The 17,577-nt window shown below is 38.7% G+C and overlaps 3 protein-coding genes across 4 annotated transcripts in view; 2 read left to right on the top strand and 1 right to left on the bottom strand.

The window, feature by feature from the left end:
- The first annotated feature begins 184 nt into the window (after positions 1 to 184).
- On the top strand, positions 185 to 4,454 carry LOC106930464 (uncharacterized). Its single transcript, XM_015008027.2, has 3 exons — positions 185 to 481; positions 579 to 746; positions 2,660 to 4,454. Exons 1-3 carry the CDS (start codon positions 199 to 201, stop codon positions 3,643 to 3,645), a joined length of 1,437 nt encoding a protein of 478 aa, XP_014863513.2. The 5' UTR covers positions 185 to 198; the 3' UTR covers positions 3,646 to 4,454.
- Positions 4,455 to 5,465: 1,011 nt separating this feature from the next.
- znf518a (zinc finger protein 518A) lies at positions 5,466 to 11,583 on the top strand. Its single transcript, XM_015008021.2, has 3 exons — positions 5,466 to 5,705; positions 6,469 to 8,361; positions 9,210 to 11,583. Exons 2-3 carry the CDS (start codon positions 6,483 to 6,485, stop codon positions 9,869 to 9,871), a joined length of 2,541 nt encoding a protein of 846 aa, XP_014863507.2. The 5' UTR covers positions 5,466 to 5,705; positions 6,469 to 6,482; the 3' UTR covers positions 9,872 to 11,583.
- A 437-nt stretch (positions 11,584 to 12,020) lies between these two features.
- Positions 12,021 to 17,577, bottom strand: part of blnk (B cell linker) — a 35,530-nt gene continuing 29,973 nt past the window's right edge. For both annotated transcript variants that reach the window (XM_015008022.2, XM_015008026.2), the window contains 7 exons: positions 17,419 to 17,449; positions 15,601 to 15,676; positions 15,449 to 15,477; positions 15,311 to 15,366; positions 15,151 to 15,234; positions 14,915 to 15,070; positions 12,021 to 14,231 (listed from right to left, as the gene is read on the bottom strand). In XM_015008022.2, the coding sequence (XP_014863508.2) occupies positions 14,115 to 14,231; positions 14,915 to 15,070; positions 15,151 to 15,234; positions 15,311 to 15,366; positions 15,449 to 15,477; positions 15,601 to 15,676; positions 17,419 to 17,449 (549 nt within the window). In that variant the 3' untranslated portion in view covers positions 12,021 to 14,114. The remainder of the gene's footprint in view (positions 14,232 to 14,914; positions 15,071 to 15,150; positions 15,235 to 15,310; positions 15,367 to 15,448; positions 15,478 to 15,600; positions 15,677 to 17,418; positions 17,450 to 17,577) is intronic.

Genomic DNA, 17,577 nt, shown 5'->3' with positions numbered 1-17,577 from the left:
AAAAATATACACCGCTGCCTGTCAGTGCTGTAAAGTTCAAAGGTTTACTTCCTATATTAATGTAAAATCACGGACATTGTCCAACACTGTTGCTTAGAATAGTGTTGTAAATATTAAATCATTTACATATTCTGATATGATTCATAATTTCTTGTTTTGTTGTGTCCATCTTTCTCAGCAGCAACCCACCTAACAAACATGGCACAATCATCAAGACGTTGCTATTGCAGCGTACCACGCTGTTCTAGCAACAAACAAAAAAACCCATATTTGAGTTTCCATGATTTTCCCGTGGACCCAAATATACGTGCCTCTTGGGTGAGAGCAATCAGGAGAGATGAGGGACCAAGTTTTCAAATCATCCGTGGGAGCACTTTTGTCTGCAGCCAGCACTTTGCCCCGGAGGACCTCAGCACATCTGCCAGTGGAAGAATTCGGATTAGACAAGGAGTGGTGCCTTCTAGATTTCACTGGAATGATTGTGGGTAAAGCGAGGATGACAGGGTTCAACATTTTTTAAAATATTAACAAAAATGTGTCCTAACTGTGAAGTGTCTCAACATATTTCCCACGTTTAGGGAGAAGCTCACAAGCTCCTGAGTCTGTTTTCATTCTAACCAAAAAGCGTTTTGGTGCTGCTGGCCAGGATGACTTCCAGAAGATGCCTGACCCTGGGGACTGCACAGAGGAGGGATTGCTTGCAAGTGTAGTGGCAAAAGATCATGACTATGCCTGCAGTCTTCCTGGTTAGTATTACAGAAAGTGTCTTGTACAAAAAACACATGGCAGTGAATGACATTGTAACCATCTCAAGAACATTTCAGACTTGCTAACTGGTGGGAAGATTGTTAGTAAATACATTTGAGTGAGGAGGAGCAGCTTTGCTATCCATCTATAGAAAATATTGCATATTTTGTGGTTTTCCCTTTGAATAAGTTTTATATTTATAAAAACTCAAGTCAAGTTTATCTGTATAGCAGCAACACGGCATGTGTGCCTTGTGTATATTATATACACAGCTCTGGAACATATTAAGAGACCACTGCAGAAATATCAGTTTTTCTGATTTTACTCTTTATATGTATATGTTTGAGTAAAATGAACATTGTTCTTTTATTCTGTGAACTACTGACAACATGTATCTGAAATTCCAAGCAGCAATTTCAGAGTATTTATTTACAGACAATGAGAAATGGTCAAAATAACAAAACAGAAGGAGTGCTTTCAGACGTGAAATAATGCAAAGAAAACAAGTTCATATTCATTTAGAAACATCAGTACTAATGTTTTAACTCAGGAAGAGTTCAGAAATCAGTGTTTGGTTGAATAACCAGGAGGTTTTCAATGGGGTTCAGTGCAGTGGGCCTTCAGAAAGAACACAAGCAATAATACATTATTCTAAACTATTTACAATTAGGCTAATAAAATAATCTACAACTTGCCGCCAGCCCAGATCACTTCTCTTTAATCGGCGTCTGCAGATGTCGGAGGTTTAATTTTTAGCTCATTGTCTCTGTACCTCAACCTATGTCCCGTTCAGTCCACTGCATTTTCAATTTTTGCATTAGTTTATCACCTTCTTTGATGGATGCAGCTACATCTTCATTTTCCCTCTAATTGTGACTAAACTAGGAAGAAATTATTGTATTTCATCTGTCCTGTGTGTTTTTTGATTAAATAAAAACCCTATTGTGGTGCCCTTATTGTTCACTGTGTAGATGTTTGTCTTAATTAGAGCAACTCAACATATCTCATTGAGAGCCGATGATCTTACCGTGAAGAAACTCTTTACTAACTAGTAATATTTTCTCTCATTATTTATCGACTCGCCTGCATTGAATGGGTCATTAAGATGCTTCTCATTCGCTAATGTCCATTTGGCAGCACAATTTATTTTATGATGCTGTGATAAACAGTTGTAGTATGCCAACAACATGCTAGCTAATGTTAAAAGAGCAGGATAAAAGCAGGTAACCATGGCAACCAGTGAGCGTTTAAAGTACATGTGTCAAACTCAAGGTCGGGGGCCAAATCTGGCCCTTTGTAGCTTTTTATGTGGCCCTTTAGACTCCAAATTATATCAATTAGTCCCTCCAGTTTTTCACAAATGCACAAAACTCACAATAAATCAACAAATCCTCACATTTTATTCTGATTTCACTGCAATATTTCTCTCAAAATTGGCCAAAAACATTAAGGTTAAGTTACCGCTGCCTCAGCCTCACTTGATGTCAAGTCATAGTCCGTGACCGATAAGGCAATTAATAAAAAGTCATGTTTAACACTACACATTAGCGTAAACATCGTAAAAAATCCTTACAAATATTTCTAAATTAGCACCACAAAATCTGTGATTTTGATTGCAAATAAACCACAAAAACAATCACGAAATCCCAGATGGGCTGACAAGTGTGAAAAGATGTTCAATTATATTATTTAATTTAAGGAAACATTTACTGAAACAAACAGCTCTTTATTGATATTTGAACAGTTTGATGGGTTTTACCAATACATTCTGACACAGCTGGCCCTTTAAGGACATCCAGACTTTGATATGGCCCAAAATGTGTTTGACACCTCTAGTTTAAAGACTCCAGTGATGAGGACAGTGAAAGTTGAGTGACGTCTCTTAAGGTGTATGTTTTCTCTTTTCGCTCAGGTAAACTGGACACTGCCACTCGGAGAATTGAAGAGTTGGAGCTCCAGGTTTTGTCATTGGAAATGCAAATCCAGCAGCTGACTCTTAAGAAGAAGCTGCCACTGATTTTCAGGTTTTGTGTCACAGATGAAGATTTTCGTTACTACACAAAATTCAACTCGAAGGAGATCTTCGCTGTGTTTTGGGAGTCAGTTAACCCTTCTGCTTCAAGGCTGGTGTACTGGTCCAAGGCACAGCGGTCTGCAGAAGAAACGCCTAGTCCTCAGCGAAAACCTCCGCTCATCGACGAACTGTTCATGTTTCTTTGTCGTGTTGCAGCCGGACTTCAGGAGAAGACTCTGTCGTCCATCTTTGAGGTCAGTTTGCCCACAGTGAGTCGCATCATCTTAACGTGGACTAGCTACCTTTACCAGGTTCTTGGCTCGCTGCCGTTGTGGATGACAAGAGAGCAAGTTCAGGCCACCATGCCTGACAAGCTCAAGCAGTGCTGCCCCCAGGTGAGAGTGGCAGTGGCCTGCACGGAGATCCGCTGTGAAACGGCACGCTCCAAAAACCACACCACCTTTAAAGGTCTGATTGGCATCGCTCCATGTGGGATCATCACTTTTGTATCCAAACTGTACAGAGGCTCCATCTCAGATGTAGAAATAACTGGGAAATCAGAGATCTTAGCGCTGCTTCAGCCCGGAGACGGAGTAGTGGCCGACGAGGGTTTCCAGATTGAGAAGATTCTGTCAGAGGTCGGGGCAACACTCATCGTCCCTCCACTAAAAAAACCCACCAGTAAACCACCAGTAAAGACCCAGGCTGTTGCTGGACTGAGGATTTTGGTGGAGAGGGCCATACGAAGGGTGAAGGAGTACCATATCTGGGACGGTCTTGTTCCTCTTTCTCTGGTCGGTTCAGTCAATCAGCTGTGGGTCGTCTGCTGCCTAATGGCAAACTATCAGGGACCGCTTGATCTAAAAGGAGACAAACCAGTCTAGAGCCTCCATGTTCCTGCAAGCCTCACTTCTTTGATGAACATACACTCACCGGCCACTTTATTAGGTACACCTGGCTGGTACAGAGTTGCCTTCAGAACTGGTTTTTATATGTTTATCTTGGCTGAATAGGCATCTTCCATTTTCCTGTAACCTGCTGCTAAATTTCCCTACTGTCAATAAAGGATATTTCTTTTTTTTTGAGTAGGAACTTGGGTAATCGGACTTCAGAGTTAAAAAGAACCCCTGATTGACCCCTGACCTCTCTGCTCAATAATTTCAATAAAGCTCCACCTATCTCACCTTTAGGATGCAACCTACAGCATGGTTGGTCTGTAATCAGCGCTCCGATTATTTCACCGTTTACCTTATTAGAAACTTCCTGTTTCAGTTACTGTTTTATGACAAATATAGTTTTGTAAACATGAAAAGACACTAAATGAGCATCTCACTCAATACTGTGTATTTATGATAAAATTACATGTTCATTAATATACATTATCCCATTGGAAATATCTGTGTTTATGTTTATTAATTTTGTTTGAATTTGTTCTTGGTTTACTGTATATCTTGGGGTTCATTTGTAGGTTAACAACCTTTTTTGTTTGTTTGTTTTTTTGTTTTGCCTTTGTAAGTCAGACAGGAAGAGCTGTGGGGCCATTTTCTATAAGTATAGAAACAGGACCAGCATGCACCGGGTGGGCTTATGTTTTGTTTTTTTTAAGCAGGGGGAGAGGAAGGAAACAATAGAAAGATAAATTTGCATTTATTGCTTACCAGAGTGGAGAAATAAACCGTAAAATGCAACCTTGCAGCTTTTGCATGTTGGACTTCTTTTTTCTGTGAATAAAATATAGCCACAGAGCAGAAGTGGCTCATTGATTATTGATTTCTGATGTAGGATGTTTGGTGTGAAAACAAAACAATTCAGTTGAAAAGTTCAATTATTCCAGTAACTAGGTAAAACACATTATATGGATTTATTACCTGATGTTTTCAGGCCTCTCCTTTGTTTTTCTTTTTGCTTACGAAAACTTATTTGATGTTATAATCAAAAGTATTTTAAAAAAAGGTTATTTTCAAACAAAATCTAATAAACCAGCGTAATCAGTTCACTCAACGTGGCCAAAGTTGGGTTGTAACTAGTTACATACTCAATTACATTTACTTGAGTAACTTGGAAAAATTTACTTTTAGGAGTATTTTTACTATGTTGTACTTTTTACTTTTACTAGAGTAATTATGAAGTATCTCTATTCTTGAGTAAAATTTCTGGATTTTCTTCCCACTGAATAAAAAACAAACATGTTTTAACCAAAAATTCACCAGATGCAGAAACACGCCTGCAGATTCTGTTAATATTTTATAAGTTTTTTATTGAAAGCAGCTGATTTTAAAATATGTTCTTTTATTTTTTGCTGCATATGTAAATTATTGTCATTTTGGTCATTGAAATACCACAATTTCCACTTAATTTTATATATTGGCTTGTCTGGATTATGTTATTTGATGTTATTCAGTACTTGAACAGACCTTTTTACTCTTGAGTCATTTCTTAGTAGTGCTACTTTTACTTGAGTTAAATTTTTGGGTACTTTACCCAAAAACATGACTACACTGAGATTAAACTTCAAGTGGGTCCTGTTTACTATTAAGTGACTTCTGATTTACTTTATTTATTTATGGTTAGAGTAAAAGAGGCTGATGAATGCCCCACCTTTCAGTTTAGTAGCTGCAAGAAAACAAACAGAAAACCGTTCATTCCTTAAACGTCACAGTTGTGCATTTCACATTAAATATTGATTAAATACACTATATTTTGCGGCTGTAACGTGTGAAACTATACAACAAGCTCCACAGGAGTGAATAACCCAGCAAAGCGGAGTGAAAGCAATGGAGGCAGAGGAACAGCTGAGTGTTTGTGTGGAGCTGCAGGCCTGGGACAGCAGCAGCAGCAGCAGCGAGGAAGCTAACGGCTAAAGCTGCTCACAGGCTGTAATCCCCGGATGAAACCATCATGGCTGCCACTCGCTGAGCTGTCAAGCTCTCCACAAAAGAAAAAGGTAAAGAGAAAAAAAATACACCAAACACCCGAGACAACTCCACATTTACTATGAATTTATCCCACCCGACAGCTTTGTCTGCGGTAATAAGTCGAGTCGGCGTGAAAACGCGGTGGTGTGCGGGAACTTTATCGTCGCGCTTTGTGCTCTATAAGTTATTTCGTCTTTGTAAGCTCCTCTTCTTAAGCGTCGCGTTAATTCAAACCGCAGTTAACGCCACTAAATGTGTGTTCAGATATAAACAGAGGCGCTCAGCCGCTCTCTTTCCCTCTAACTTGTGTTTCTATGTCTTCTCTGCGCGTTGCAAAGCGAGTCTTTATCGCTTTGTTGTGGTTAACTTTAACTAAACAATGGACCAACGACCCCCTGGCTGTTTGTGCTCGGTCGTTTTAAGTTTTAAGCGTTTCTTGTTTTGGTTTTCCTTTTAACAAGTCGTAAAAAATGATGGGTTTTTAACATTTATTTCGTGTGTTTCTTTTAAAAACTGGTTATGAATCTTGCAGGTGAAGCTATTGCAATTTTCTGCATGTTGATAAATATCCGTGTTTGTTGTTTGTGACACACTAATGCCCACAGTGGGGTAATTTGGACCTGGGCCAGGCAACAGGTGGACCTGTTTAAGAATTACAAGCTTGTTTTAGGGGCTTACATTTAATTATGATAATTAAATTCAAGTAAAATTACATCTCTTGTTCAAAATGTCTTTTTTTTAAACTTCCAAACAATGCTGTTTTTATTAACTGCTGCATATTTTCTGCACCAGAAACCAGAAGAAACATGGATGTTTGCACAGCCACCTCAACGGGCCACAGAAAACGGCGCGTCAGCAAGAAGAATAGAAGCTGGCACAGACGGCTCCACCTCAGGAAAACTGTCGTTCAGCCCCCAGCTATGCAAAGCCAAGATAAGAATGGGCCAAAGAAGATAGCGAAGAAGTGGGAGCAGACCAGCGTGTGGCCTCCATCGAAGGAGCCTCCCCGGGAAGCCCGCGTCACAAACGACGGCGGCAGTACGCTCAGGTTTCCCTGCTCTCAATGTGGGGACAACTCGGATTATGCCCCCAAAGACCTGGCAAGGCACTTTGTGGAAAAACACGGAGGCAGTCCGCCCGTTTTTTCATGCCATATGTGCACCTTTAGCACCCATGAATTCTCCTACCTTCAGGTTCACCTGCTAAGCCACAAAGACACTTTTTCTACCTGCAGCATGTGCAACGACAACGTTCAGCGCACCTGGCCTGAGTTTAGTGCACACCTGACTATGTATCACTGCTCAGACGGGAAGTATTCATGCGAAACGTGTAAGAAATTCTCAACGTGTGACTTTCGGGTGTTTCTAGACCACATATATAAGCATAATTTAACCGTTGAAGAAAAAGAAGTTGGTGGTCGTCAGTTCTGCGGCGGCGAGGCTCCTGAGAAATGGTTGCTCAATAAGAGCGTTAAAACTGCTCGTGTTTGCCAGAATGGCAACCAGAGGAAAGATGGGAGGCGAGTTCATTCCATAGCAATGAAGCCAAGCGAGCGGATCCCCAGAGCGAAGGCGAGGTTAACGAGAAGCACAGTCAGAGACACCTGCTGGTTGACGCAGGACTGTCTGTCGCTTCCCGGGAAGGAGTTTCTGGATAAATACTGCCATCTTTCTGACCCACAGACAACGTTAGAAGAGACTCAGCAGTTTTTGATGCAATCTGTTGCCGGGGAAACCGACGACCAGAAGTGGACCAAGGCTCTCAAATCCGTTCTGTCAAACGTCCCTCAGAAAAACTCAGAAAACGGCATTGCGCCCAACACATCAGATCTCGCCGTCCTCACGGTCAAGAACAAAATAACGCTAGCTCAGAACGGTGCTTCTTATGCGAAAAGGTTGAAAATGGCCTCCGCAGATAAGGAACCTACCTGTCCTGAAAGCGCCGATGGCGACTCTTTGTGTGCAAGTGACCAGAACGGATTTAATCCAAATCTGAAAAATCAGGCGCCTTGTTTGACTGAAAACAAACCGCGCAGTGACTTCTCGTCGTCTGGCGCTGGAACGCAGGAAAACCGGGAGAACCGCAAATTAAAGACTGATTCAGAGATCCAGGAAAACGGTGAAAAACTGGAAGAGCCTGCAGACGACGTGGGGATCTGCAAGTCGAGTGATTTAAAGTTGCCGAATGAGAGTGAGGGGAAGATGAAAAAACAACGGCGGAGAAGAAAACCCAGGTTTAAAAAATTGCTAAGAAAACCAGAAGGAAAGGTCTTAAAGATCGTCATAAAGAAGAATCTGGTGAAGGGGAAGCAGTGGGTTTCTCAAAGCTCTTCATCTCCAAAACACGTTGAGATCGATGGTCATGTGGAGCAGCCATATCCTCAGCAAAACTCCGTCAAAGGTTCTCCGGCGGACCTTCCTGATCTGTCTAGACGAACTGCAATCTGTGACTCTGTACGACCAACTGAAGACCCTACGATGGAAAATGAACATCGAGAGATTCAGGATGACGTGGAGGAGTCGCAGGATTTCTCTGACAAAAGCGGATCTGCTGAAGGAACAAGCGAGACGAATCCCGTGGCTGCATCAGTGACCGACGTGGGGACGCCAAACGAAGAGCCGGCGCTACAAAAATCCAACGAGGAGACGGAGGAGAAGAGAAGTCCTGCTGCTGCTTTGCCACATGGTAAGACGGTAATTTATTGTTCAAACTCTGCAGGCTTGAAATGAGTACCGGAAAACCGCTTTCTGCGAAGAGAGAGTACAGACAGCGATATGGACTTTTTATCGCGATATTTTCTTCAGTTGAGTCAAAAAAGAAAAAAACACAAAGCTGAAAAAAACGCAAAACAAAATTAATTCAGAAATAGATATTTAATTTCCTGTTAACCACAAGAACACAAAGTATCACAATAACGATTAATCATTTAAACCCTAGCATTGTATTACTTTAAAATTATCAAAACAAAAATATTATTGTTTATTGCAATAATTTCTTCCTTATTTATCTTGACAGATTCAGCTACAACTGTTCTGAATATTTTGGATCCCATTCTTATCACAAAGTTGTACATAGGTGTGATGATATTGAGATAAACGATAATATTGTCAGTTTGAGAACATTCTCAGATAATAATGATAAAAATGACATATGAATGCAAGTACTGTACTCAAAGATCAAAAAAAGTTTAATTTCTAAATATTTAACACTGGAACTGGAAAACATTTTAAACATCCAAAATAAGAAACAAAACAATAATAATTGAAATGGATTATGTCATTTAAAAAAATATTGATCAATTTAGCTTAAACAGGGAAAACAGGCAAAAGTAACAGGCATGTTAATAACCAACCAACATAAAAAAGTGGCGGCTTTTCAATGATATCAAATGGGACAACCTCTTTAATGATTGGAAATTATCAAGCTTCTTTTAATTTATCCTGCTATTAATTGATTTACTGCTATTTGTGACAGACCTAGCTGAATAATATTGCTGTAAATTTCTCCTTTATTAATCGTCTTTATTTTTACAGTGGAGGCAAATTTGGACTCCTGCGTTGAACGTCCAGCAGAGGAAAGTGATCAAGGGTCAAGAAGCGAAGGGCCGTCGACAGATTTCAACCAGCATCTCCTGAGCGGCGTCCGGTCACCTGAAGCTGAAGCGAGTCAGCAGGAGCCGTCAGCGGGAGCGGCGAGGCCTCAGTGGCAGATGGTTCCAAAACATCAGCCGAGAACGCTGAGGTTAGTCGCCGTAAATCCGTCCCAGCCGGTCAAACGTCCGGCGGGAGACCAGCCCGTCGTGGTGCTGAACCACCCGGACGCCGACATCCCCCAGGTGGCCCGCATCATGGAGGTCGTCAACAAGTACAGGCAGGTGCGGAGAGTCCTGCTCTCCCGGCAGACTCTCAGGGCTCTATCGGTTCTGAGTGGTTGCGGGGCGGCAGCGATGACGAACGATCTGACGGACAATCAGGGCGAGAACTCTGTGCAGGAGAGGTTCACCCTGAGGCTGAAGTTCCGCAGGGTGAGCAGGAAAAAGTACGAAATCGTGGGCGTGGCGTCGCCCGGCCGGGACACCTCGTCGAGGGTCTCCTGCTGGTTCTGCGGCCGGGTGTTCGCCAGCCAGGAGGAGATGATGCTCCACCGGCAGCGCCACCTGATGGACTGGAGGAAGCCAAACTGTGAAAAGTCTTAAACGTCACACACTGGATGGAGCGGGCAGGAAGGAAAATTAAATCTGGAAAAAAACACAATCTCACCAAATATTTTTGGTTTAGTTTCTCTTTTTAAATATCGTACTACACTTTAAATAAGACAGAACTAACGAATAGATAACCTTTTAGTTAGTTTGAGTCAGTAATTCCTTAATATTGATGAAAAAGTACTAGTTTCATTGGCACTTACAGAATGGGAACATATCTTGGTATAAGTGAAATAATCTGCCAGTGGAACTCGAACTGGGTTGCTAGGTAACGGGCTGGGCCTGGCTGGCGTTGCTTGGTAACGGGCTGGGCCTGGCTGGCGTTGCTAGGTAACGACTCCTGTAGAACTCACCCTTTGTCATCAATATTAAGGAATTATTTACTTAAAACAATCCTCTGTATTTTGCTAAAAAGTTACTTGTTAGTTTTGTCTTATTTCAAGAATACCAAGATATTTGTACTAGAAACTAGAGCAAAAATACTCGGTAAGATTTAGTTTTCTGTAGTGAAATTATTGTTTTATATCTGTCTTGTGATTTTTTTGTTTTATTTTATAAATAAATTGATGATGCTTCATGGAAGGTTCACATTCTCAGGGTAAACAGTTACCTTTTGTTTCTCTTCCAGTAAAGCTTAATACAGAGAGCTTAGTTTATTTTTATGAGTCTTTTTGCCTCCAAAAAGTTTTTATTTAAGGTGATTTAGGTATACTGTCATGTGGATTATTTTATATAAACACTGTAATCTGTTAATTTGCCATACTGTCTGTTTTTGGATCAGATTATGTACGGGTAGACTACACAGTGTGGTAGCTGTCATATTTATGTTATTGGAGGCAGAACGCTGTAAGTTACTCAGATATACCAAATGTGTGTATAAAAATAACAAAAAAGTACAATAAGCTGTTTTATTCAACATTTATTTATCCTGCTTAGATTTAGTATTTTTATGCTTCTTTTATGCATTATTTCTAAGGAATCTGTGTATTTCTAAATTCTTTTGTATAAACTTTGAATCATGTTCAGAAAATATATTATTTACTGTGAGAGCTCTATTTTTCATGCATGTATGCATGTGGGTGTTAATATCCCTGGTCACAATTTTTTATTATTTTCTTTCAAAATTGATTTAGAAAAAGAGATAAAAAAGACTTAACAGATTAGATTTTTGTTTTATTTCTTGAATATTTGAGGTTTGAGGACTTGAAATGATGCTAATCGTTGAATTGCACTATAAAACATATTTCCCCGCCCTTTACCTCACCTTTCTAGGCCTTAGCCTTTGACAATCCTGCTGTGGCTCTTTGTTTCCCTAATGTAGCCACTGCCCCTTATTTAAATGGGAAATGTGTGCAAAAATCCCTGTTTTCAATTATTTCTTTTTAAATTTAAATAGATTAGCCTTGTATATAATCTGCTATAGGTACTGTAAAAATAAATAACCTGAGAATATTCACCAAGTGCCTGGAAATTATGACTATGCAATAAAACTGCATGGGTGTGATAGCATTACGAATGAAACATGCTGTTTTTGAGTGGCGATGATACTAGTCGAAACATTTTTATTTAAATTTTTACAGTAACTGTTGAAGTAAGAAGTCCAGCTCCCTTTTGCTGCAGCAACACTGTCTCATTCCTCATTGATTTCAACGGATTGTTTCCTGACTGAGCATGAAAAATCCTAATAAAACACGAGTTAAAAACTCTTCTGAGTCCATCTGCTGCTTTGGTTCTGCCTGCTAGCTTTTGGGAAGCATGAAATAACAAGACAGCTGACGTTTGGGTACGGGTTGTAAACTTTTCTTACTTCCTCCTAGTTGTAGCGCACCTGCAGGCAACACATTTTTAACTGCATATCATTGCTGGTTTCACACGTTGAGTCATTTGGGTTGTTTAAAGAGACAACACTGCAACAGCTGTCGCTTATAGAAAGCAGATTAAGATCAGAGTTAAACACGCAGAGCCTGTGAAAGTGTTTACACACCATAAACGTTCTCATCTTGACCACAAAAATTGTAGAGAAAACATAACATGGTTGAAAGCTGTAGATATTATTTCCTAAACAATATTCTAATCCAATAAATTAGAAAGTTATTAAAAGGTCTCATTTATTTACATTACATTGATTAATTACACACTGATGGACGTTTGAAAGCCTTTATTTTTTAACTATGACAATTTTCAACCTATAAAAATAAGACATTCAAAATTTTGCATAATATTACATCTGTTGTTATATCAAAGCACTAATTTCTTCTGGTTCTGGGCTGCTCTGCATCCCCAGAACCAGAACCAAACATGAAGAAGCAGAATTTAGCCACAAACTTTAAGAAAACTGAAAAACAGAAAAATTGACTAAAAGCCCTCCTGTTTAGAGCTGCTTTTGATTAATAAAAACTGGAACATTGATCAATATATTTGAGATGTATTGATGATTTTGAGTTTGAGAAAATGTAAAGTTTATTGCTTGTTTCATAATTGGTGACAGATATTTTTATGAACTTAAAACGTGTTGCTGAAATGTGCAAAACAAATAAACCTGACTTCACATAACTTCACATTTTAAATACATGAATGTAGCCTTACTGAAAAGTCTGGTTAATATCTGCTTTAATGTTGTCAATTTTCATAAAGTACCGAATGCATATTCTAATTTATTGAATAAGACCGTTTCTGCTGTGCATCCCCACAGCATGATGCTGCCTTGTCTTTTTCATAGTTTGTTGCAAATTGCAATAATACAGATATCAATGTGCTTTGAAGAAGAGAGATTTAGCCTAAGAAAAATCTCTGTTATATATCCAGAGTTGTGTAGTGATTAGTTACATTTACTTGGGTAACTTTTTTGAAAAAAATTACTTTTAGGAGTATTTTTTACTAAGCTGCACTTTTTACTTGAGTTATTTTATTATGAAGTATTTATGTTCTTGAGTAAAATTTCTGTATTTTCTACCCACTGAATGAAAAACAAACATGTTTTAAATTCACCAGATAAACACCTGCAGTTTTTGTTAGTTTCATCAGATTTTTTGTTGAAATAAACTGATTAGGAAACATTTTCTTTTGTCTGCTTTTGTTATTTTTTGTTACTTGTATGAATTATTGTCATTTTTGTCCTTAAAATACCAGAATTTACACTTAACTTTATATTTTGGTCTGTCTGACATACTGACTCTTCCATCGTCCGTATGTCTTTTAGTCAGTCTCACCCAGATTCAAAAACAACTAGCAAAAAAAACTACCAGCCCTTCAAAATGATACTGATTCAGAATCAAGCTTTATGTTGCTTAATGATTTCTGAATCACAAACCCAGCTACCGTCCAAGTACTTTCAGAGTAAGTATGAACTTCAGAAAAAATGCAGAAATTTTAAAGCTTAATATAAGAAATGCATATCAATCATTATTGGAAGAAAACATAAAAACTCGCTCCATAGCACCAGAAAACGAACAGGAGAATTTATTACAATACGAGAAAACAAAAACAGCACCAGAACAAACCTTTGGGCAAAAGGTCTTACTGAGTATATCTACAAATGAACTTCATACATTTTACAAAAATGATCTGTAATGAAATAATGAACATCTATTGTTAAGTAAAGTTCCTGATTAAAGAAAACTATTGGTGGTAAAAATGCAAAAACTATAATTACCTCCAAAGCGCTCTAAAGCGCAGGAAGGATAGAGGCAGTGTCATACTGTGTAGATGTTTTTCATTTAGAGAACCATGGAAACTGGTAATGATAAAACAGGTGGCGGTAAGAAAAGCAATAAACTGTACACTTTACAAGAAGGATCTTTACTGGAAGAGTGAACAACAATAAGCTACCGCTTAAAAAGAAACAAAATCTATGAGCAAAAACTCACCAAGCATGATCACAGAGAGAGAGCAGGATGTGCTACAAATGCAAAAACTCCCTCAGTGAAGCATGCAAGTTGCAAGATAATGGTCACAATGTGGGAGAGGACAGCTGGAAGTAAGGAAAATGTAATGTTGAAAAACTAAAACTCCACATAAAGCCACAAGAAGAAGAAGTTGCATCCAGGATATTACTTTAAAACCTTCCTGTTACTGTAAATGTCTCCATGTGGAAAAACCAGGACGGCAGTGGAATCCTGCAGGAAGCTCCTGAGCAGTTCTTGGCCGGTTTCAAACTACCATCACCTGCAGCTCTGTGTTGTACTTGGAAACAAGTTGAAAACGTAAAGATGCAAAGTGAAAGAACTGAGACGGTCATCTACGGCTTTACAGGAAAAAACAGCTTGGTGGCATCTTTGGTGTTGCTCTGGCTGTCGATCAGAACCAGCAGGTTCTTCTGGTGGTTCTCTATGATGCTAGAGACACTGCTGAAGAACTGAAGGGTAAAAACACAGAGAAAAACAGCCGGCTTATTAGTTTGACCTAAATATGTTAAAGCCTGAATGCTGTGATGCTTAGCGAAAAAAATATTCCCATCTATCTATATTAGGACATTTAAATGCAAACTTGTCATCTGCATAAAGTTTAATTTATTCAACATATTTATTGTTGAGGCGTTCAAAAAGTTTAAATTAATTGTAAAGGAAAGAAAGAAATGGACAAGTTTGAGTCATTTTGAATTTTCTTTGTTCCATAAAACATCTGTACACCTTTGAAGAGCAAAAGTAGAGCCTCCTGCACAACCAACAAGAATGCACCAGGTGGATTCTGGATGGAAAGCCAAGAACTAAACATTTGTTTTCTCCAGCAGCCATTGTACAGCACATACAGCGGTAAAACCAGCTGACCAAATGTGCTGAAGTTCAGCTTGGGTTGCTAGGTAACGGGCTGAGCTTTGCTGGAGTTACTAGGTAACAGGCAGTTCTTGCAAATTTGTGACCTTCTTTTTCCCCAGATGCTTTTGAAAATGCTCATTTTCAGACACCAAAAAATATTAATGTTTTTTTTATTTGAAATCCAAATGGAAGCACAAAACGTGCAAAATGTGAATTTTGCATAATTAATATGACATTCATCTTCAAGACAAAAGTGTCTGCAGCCCAAATGAAGGCGCTGTACCTCCTCTCCCTTCTTCTCTCTCCCCAGCGCGTACTGCTTGGTGCTCGGCACGAAGCGGATCGGGATGTTGTAGACTCTGCCGTTGTAAAACACCACTAACGTGTAAGGCTGCTGCACATCCTGACCCGAGCTCTTTCTCACCATGAACGCACCGTCCTGAAACAGAAAACACTCCCAGTCAACCCCTACGGCTTTCACGGACAGACACTTTCATACGCGCTCTCATCCATTCAGACCTTATTTGATCGCAGTAAAGCGTCATCTGCTGTTTTGCGGTCACACCGGCTGGCAAACCAGGGTTTGTGATAAACATCTGCATCCTGAAATAAAAGCAGTTACAGAGCTGAAACATTTAAAATCCACACTCTTTATATAAAAGTAGATGTAAAAGCACACCTTGTCCTGGTCTGTTGACCCATTTTCAGCAGCAATGCATCCCCGCTCAGCTGGTTCTGGAACAATAAGTTGCATCACTTGATTTGGAAAAACAGAAATTTTGTGTGAATGGTTGCGAACAAACAGAGCAGAACTTACTGGGTGGTGTAAACAGTGGCAAGGGGATTCTGCAAGGAAGTAAACAGCAAAATGAAGTGAATACACAGATAGAAGCTGCGATTAAAGACAATTCATTATCAGTGAAGTATAAATGTGTCGCATTGTAAAATGTTGAGTGTTGCGCGCCTTACTTTGGTCGTTTTAGATCCAGTGAGAAAGCTTTAGGAGACGGTTTCTGTTCTGCGTGCATCACAGGCAGGGAGGCGCCTTTGAAAACACAGACATCCTGAAATCAGCTGCCTTTCTACTTAGTTATTAGCGTAATGACGGTTTCCAAAAATAAACATCTGCAGTTCTTTGCAGAACTATTCACACACTTTCAACTTTTCACATTTTGCAATGCTAGAACCAAGAGGAATACATTTGTAACAGATCCACAAACTTAAATTTTTTACATGCTTAACGTTTGTTCTTTGATGCTTGTTTCTAGTTTTTATTCACACATAAATGCAGGGTAATGTTTTTATTTTAAGTTATTGCATTTAGGTTCAGTTTCTGTTTTTATGTAAATTGTTTTTGGCTCAATTCTGTTGCTAATTACCCTACAAAATCATAAAATCTACTGCAAAAACACTTGAAATAAGAAAATTAACTTACTTAACTTTTGATTAAGCTATAGAGTCTTGTTTTAAGTAAATAATCCCTTAATATTGATGGAAAATGTTTAGTTGCACTGGGAAATTATTTCACTTAATAACAATTGTTACCTAGCAACGCCAGCCAAGCTCTGAGCTGTTACCTAGCAACCCAGTTCTAGTTCCATTGGCCGATTATTTCATTCATAACAAGACAGTTTTGCCTTGTTTTGAGTGAAATCTGCCAGTGGAAATAGTACTTTTTCATTTCAATTAATTATGTATTTACTTAAAACAAGCTGATATATCTTGCTGAAAAGTTAGTTTTCTTATTTCAAGCGTAAGAAGATATTTGCACTAGAAACTAGACCAAAAAAACTTTGTGATATTTTGTATTTTTGCAGTGCAGCTATCCATGTGGCTCACTGAAATGGTGCACAATTAGCCACAATGGCTAATCATTTTTGACTACATGTTGGCCATTGAAAGATTAAAACAATATATTATATTTTTAAGTGTGGGATATGAAACATCGTCATAATTTATTTAGATTTTATCTAACACAAAGTCGCTCATGAATCTGAAGCAGTAGGAAAATGATGCATGTTTTTCAGTTTTTTTCACTTCTTTGGACTGGACTTAATATTGCAGTTTCATGATAAAAGTGAGCTGAACTCACTTTTTAGCATTTATTAATAAAAAAATTGAAAACACTCATTAATAATTGTAAAATAGAAGGAGAATGATGCATGATTTTTATGTGTGTGTGTGTGTGTGTGTGTGTGTGTGTGTGTGTGGGCTTTATTAATGAGGTTGAATGAAAGAAAAGCACATAATGACAAATTTTCTTTACTACTTTACAGATATAAATTTTCAATAGTAAATGTGGTGGGTTAGCAGTGTAACATTGTGAAATATTGCTGCTAACTGAGTTGTTTAAAATTTATTTCCCTTTGAAATTAATAAAGTATTTTTGAATTTGGATTTAATTAAATTAGCATGTCAGGACGGTCAGTAACAGTGTCTTCAGTCAGAGGCCTCTTCAGATTAGCTGCAAGACAGACTGCTACTGGAAATCCTTCCAGCTCACAATGATACTTGTTGATAGGAGATACAACAAAATTTTACTTCCCTTTGGGATAAATAGATAATTTTTTAACTGATCTGAATGTGTTTAAGTTTGTAGTTGTGATCTGATAACATATCTTAAATGTTGTTTAAGATAAGATAATTTAGCTCTGAAAAAAATCTTTAAGCTGTTGATGATTTACACTGTACACAGCTGACAAAAGTCAAAATAAATGTACTCCTGCCTAACCTTTGAGAGACAGAAATAAACATAGCACTAATAATCTTTCAGTTGAATTCACTTACTTTCAAATGGTCTTGGTTTCATGTCTTGTCTCTGCAATAAGAAACATTATTAGTGGTTGGCAACATAAGGTGGAAATCAAGTCAAAAAGAAAAAGCATTGTCTGCAACAGGGATGTCCAAACTGTGGCCCGGGGGCCATTTGCGGCCCCCTTTGGTTTG

The sequence above is a fragment of the Poecilia mexicana genome, unplaced genomic scaffold (assembly GCF_051168715.1).
Source record: "Poecilia mexicana isolate PSO_F unplaced genomic scaffold, ASM5116871v1 scaffold_15, whole genome shotgun sequence".
In the NCBI taxonomy this organism is placed as follows: domain Eukaryota; kingdom Metazoa; phylum Chordata; class Actinopteri; order Cyprinodontiformes; family Poeciliidae; genus Poecilia; species Poecilia mexicana.
This window is presented reverse-complemented; position numbering and strand designations above follow the sequence as displayed.

What these genes read in the sequence shown, in the direction of transcription:
- znf518a (XM_015008021.2), top strand. Translation starts at nt 6,483, where the DNA reads ATGGATGTTTGCACAGCCACCTCAACGGGCCACAGAAAACGGCGCGTC. An exon ending in TGCTGCTGCTTTGCCACATG is followed by an intron (nt 8,362 to 9,209) that starts GTAAGACGGTAA and finishes TTATTTTTACAG; the next exon opens with TGGAGGCAAATTTGGACTCC.
- LOC106930464 (XM_015008027.2), top strand. Translation starts at nt 199, where the DNA reads ATGGCACAATCATCAAGACGTTGCTATTGCAGCGTACCACGCTGTTCT. An exon ending in TAGATTTCACTGGAATGATT is followed by an intron (nt 482 to 578) that starts GTGGGTAAAGCG and finishes TCCCACGTTTAG; the next exon opens with GGAGAAGCTCACAAGCTCCT. An exon ending in CTATGCCTGCAGTCTTCCTG is followed by an intron (nt 747 to 2,659) that starts GTTAGTATTACA and finishes CTTTTCGCTCAG; the next exon opens with GTAAACTGGACACTGCCACT.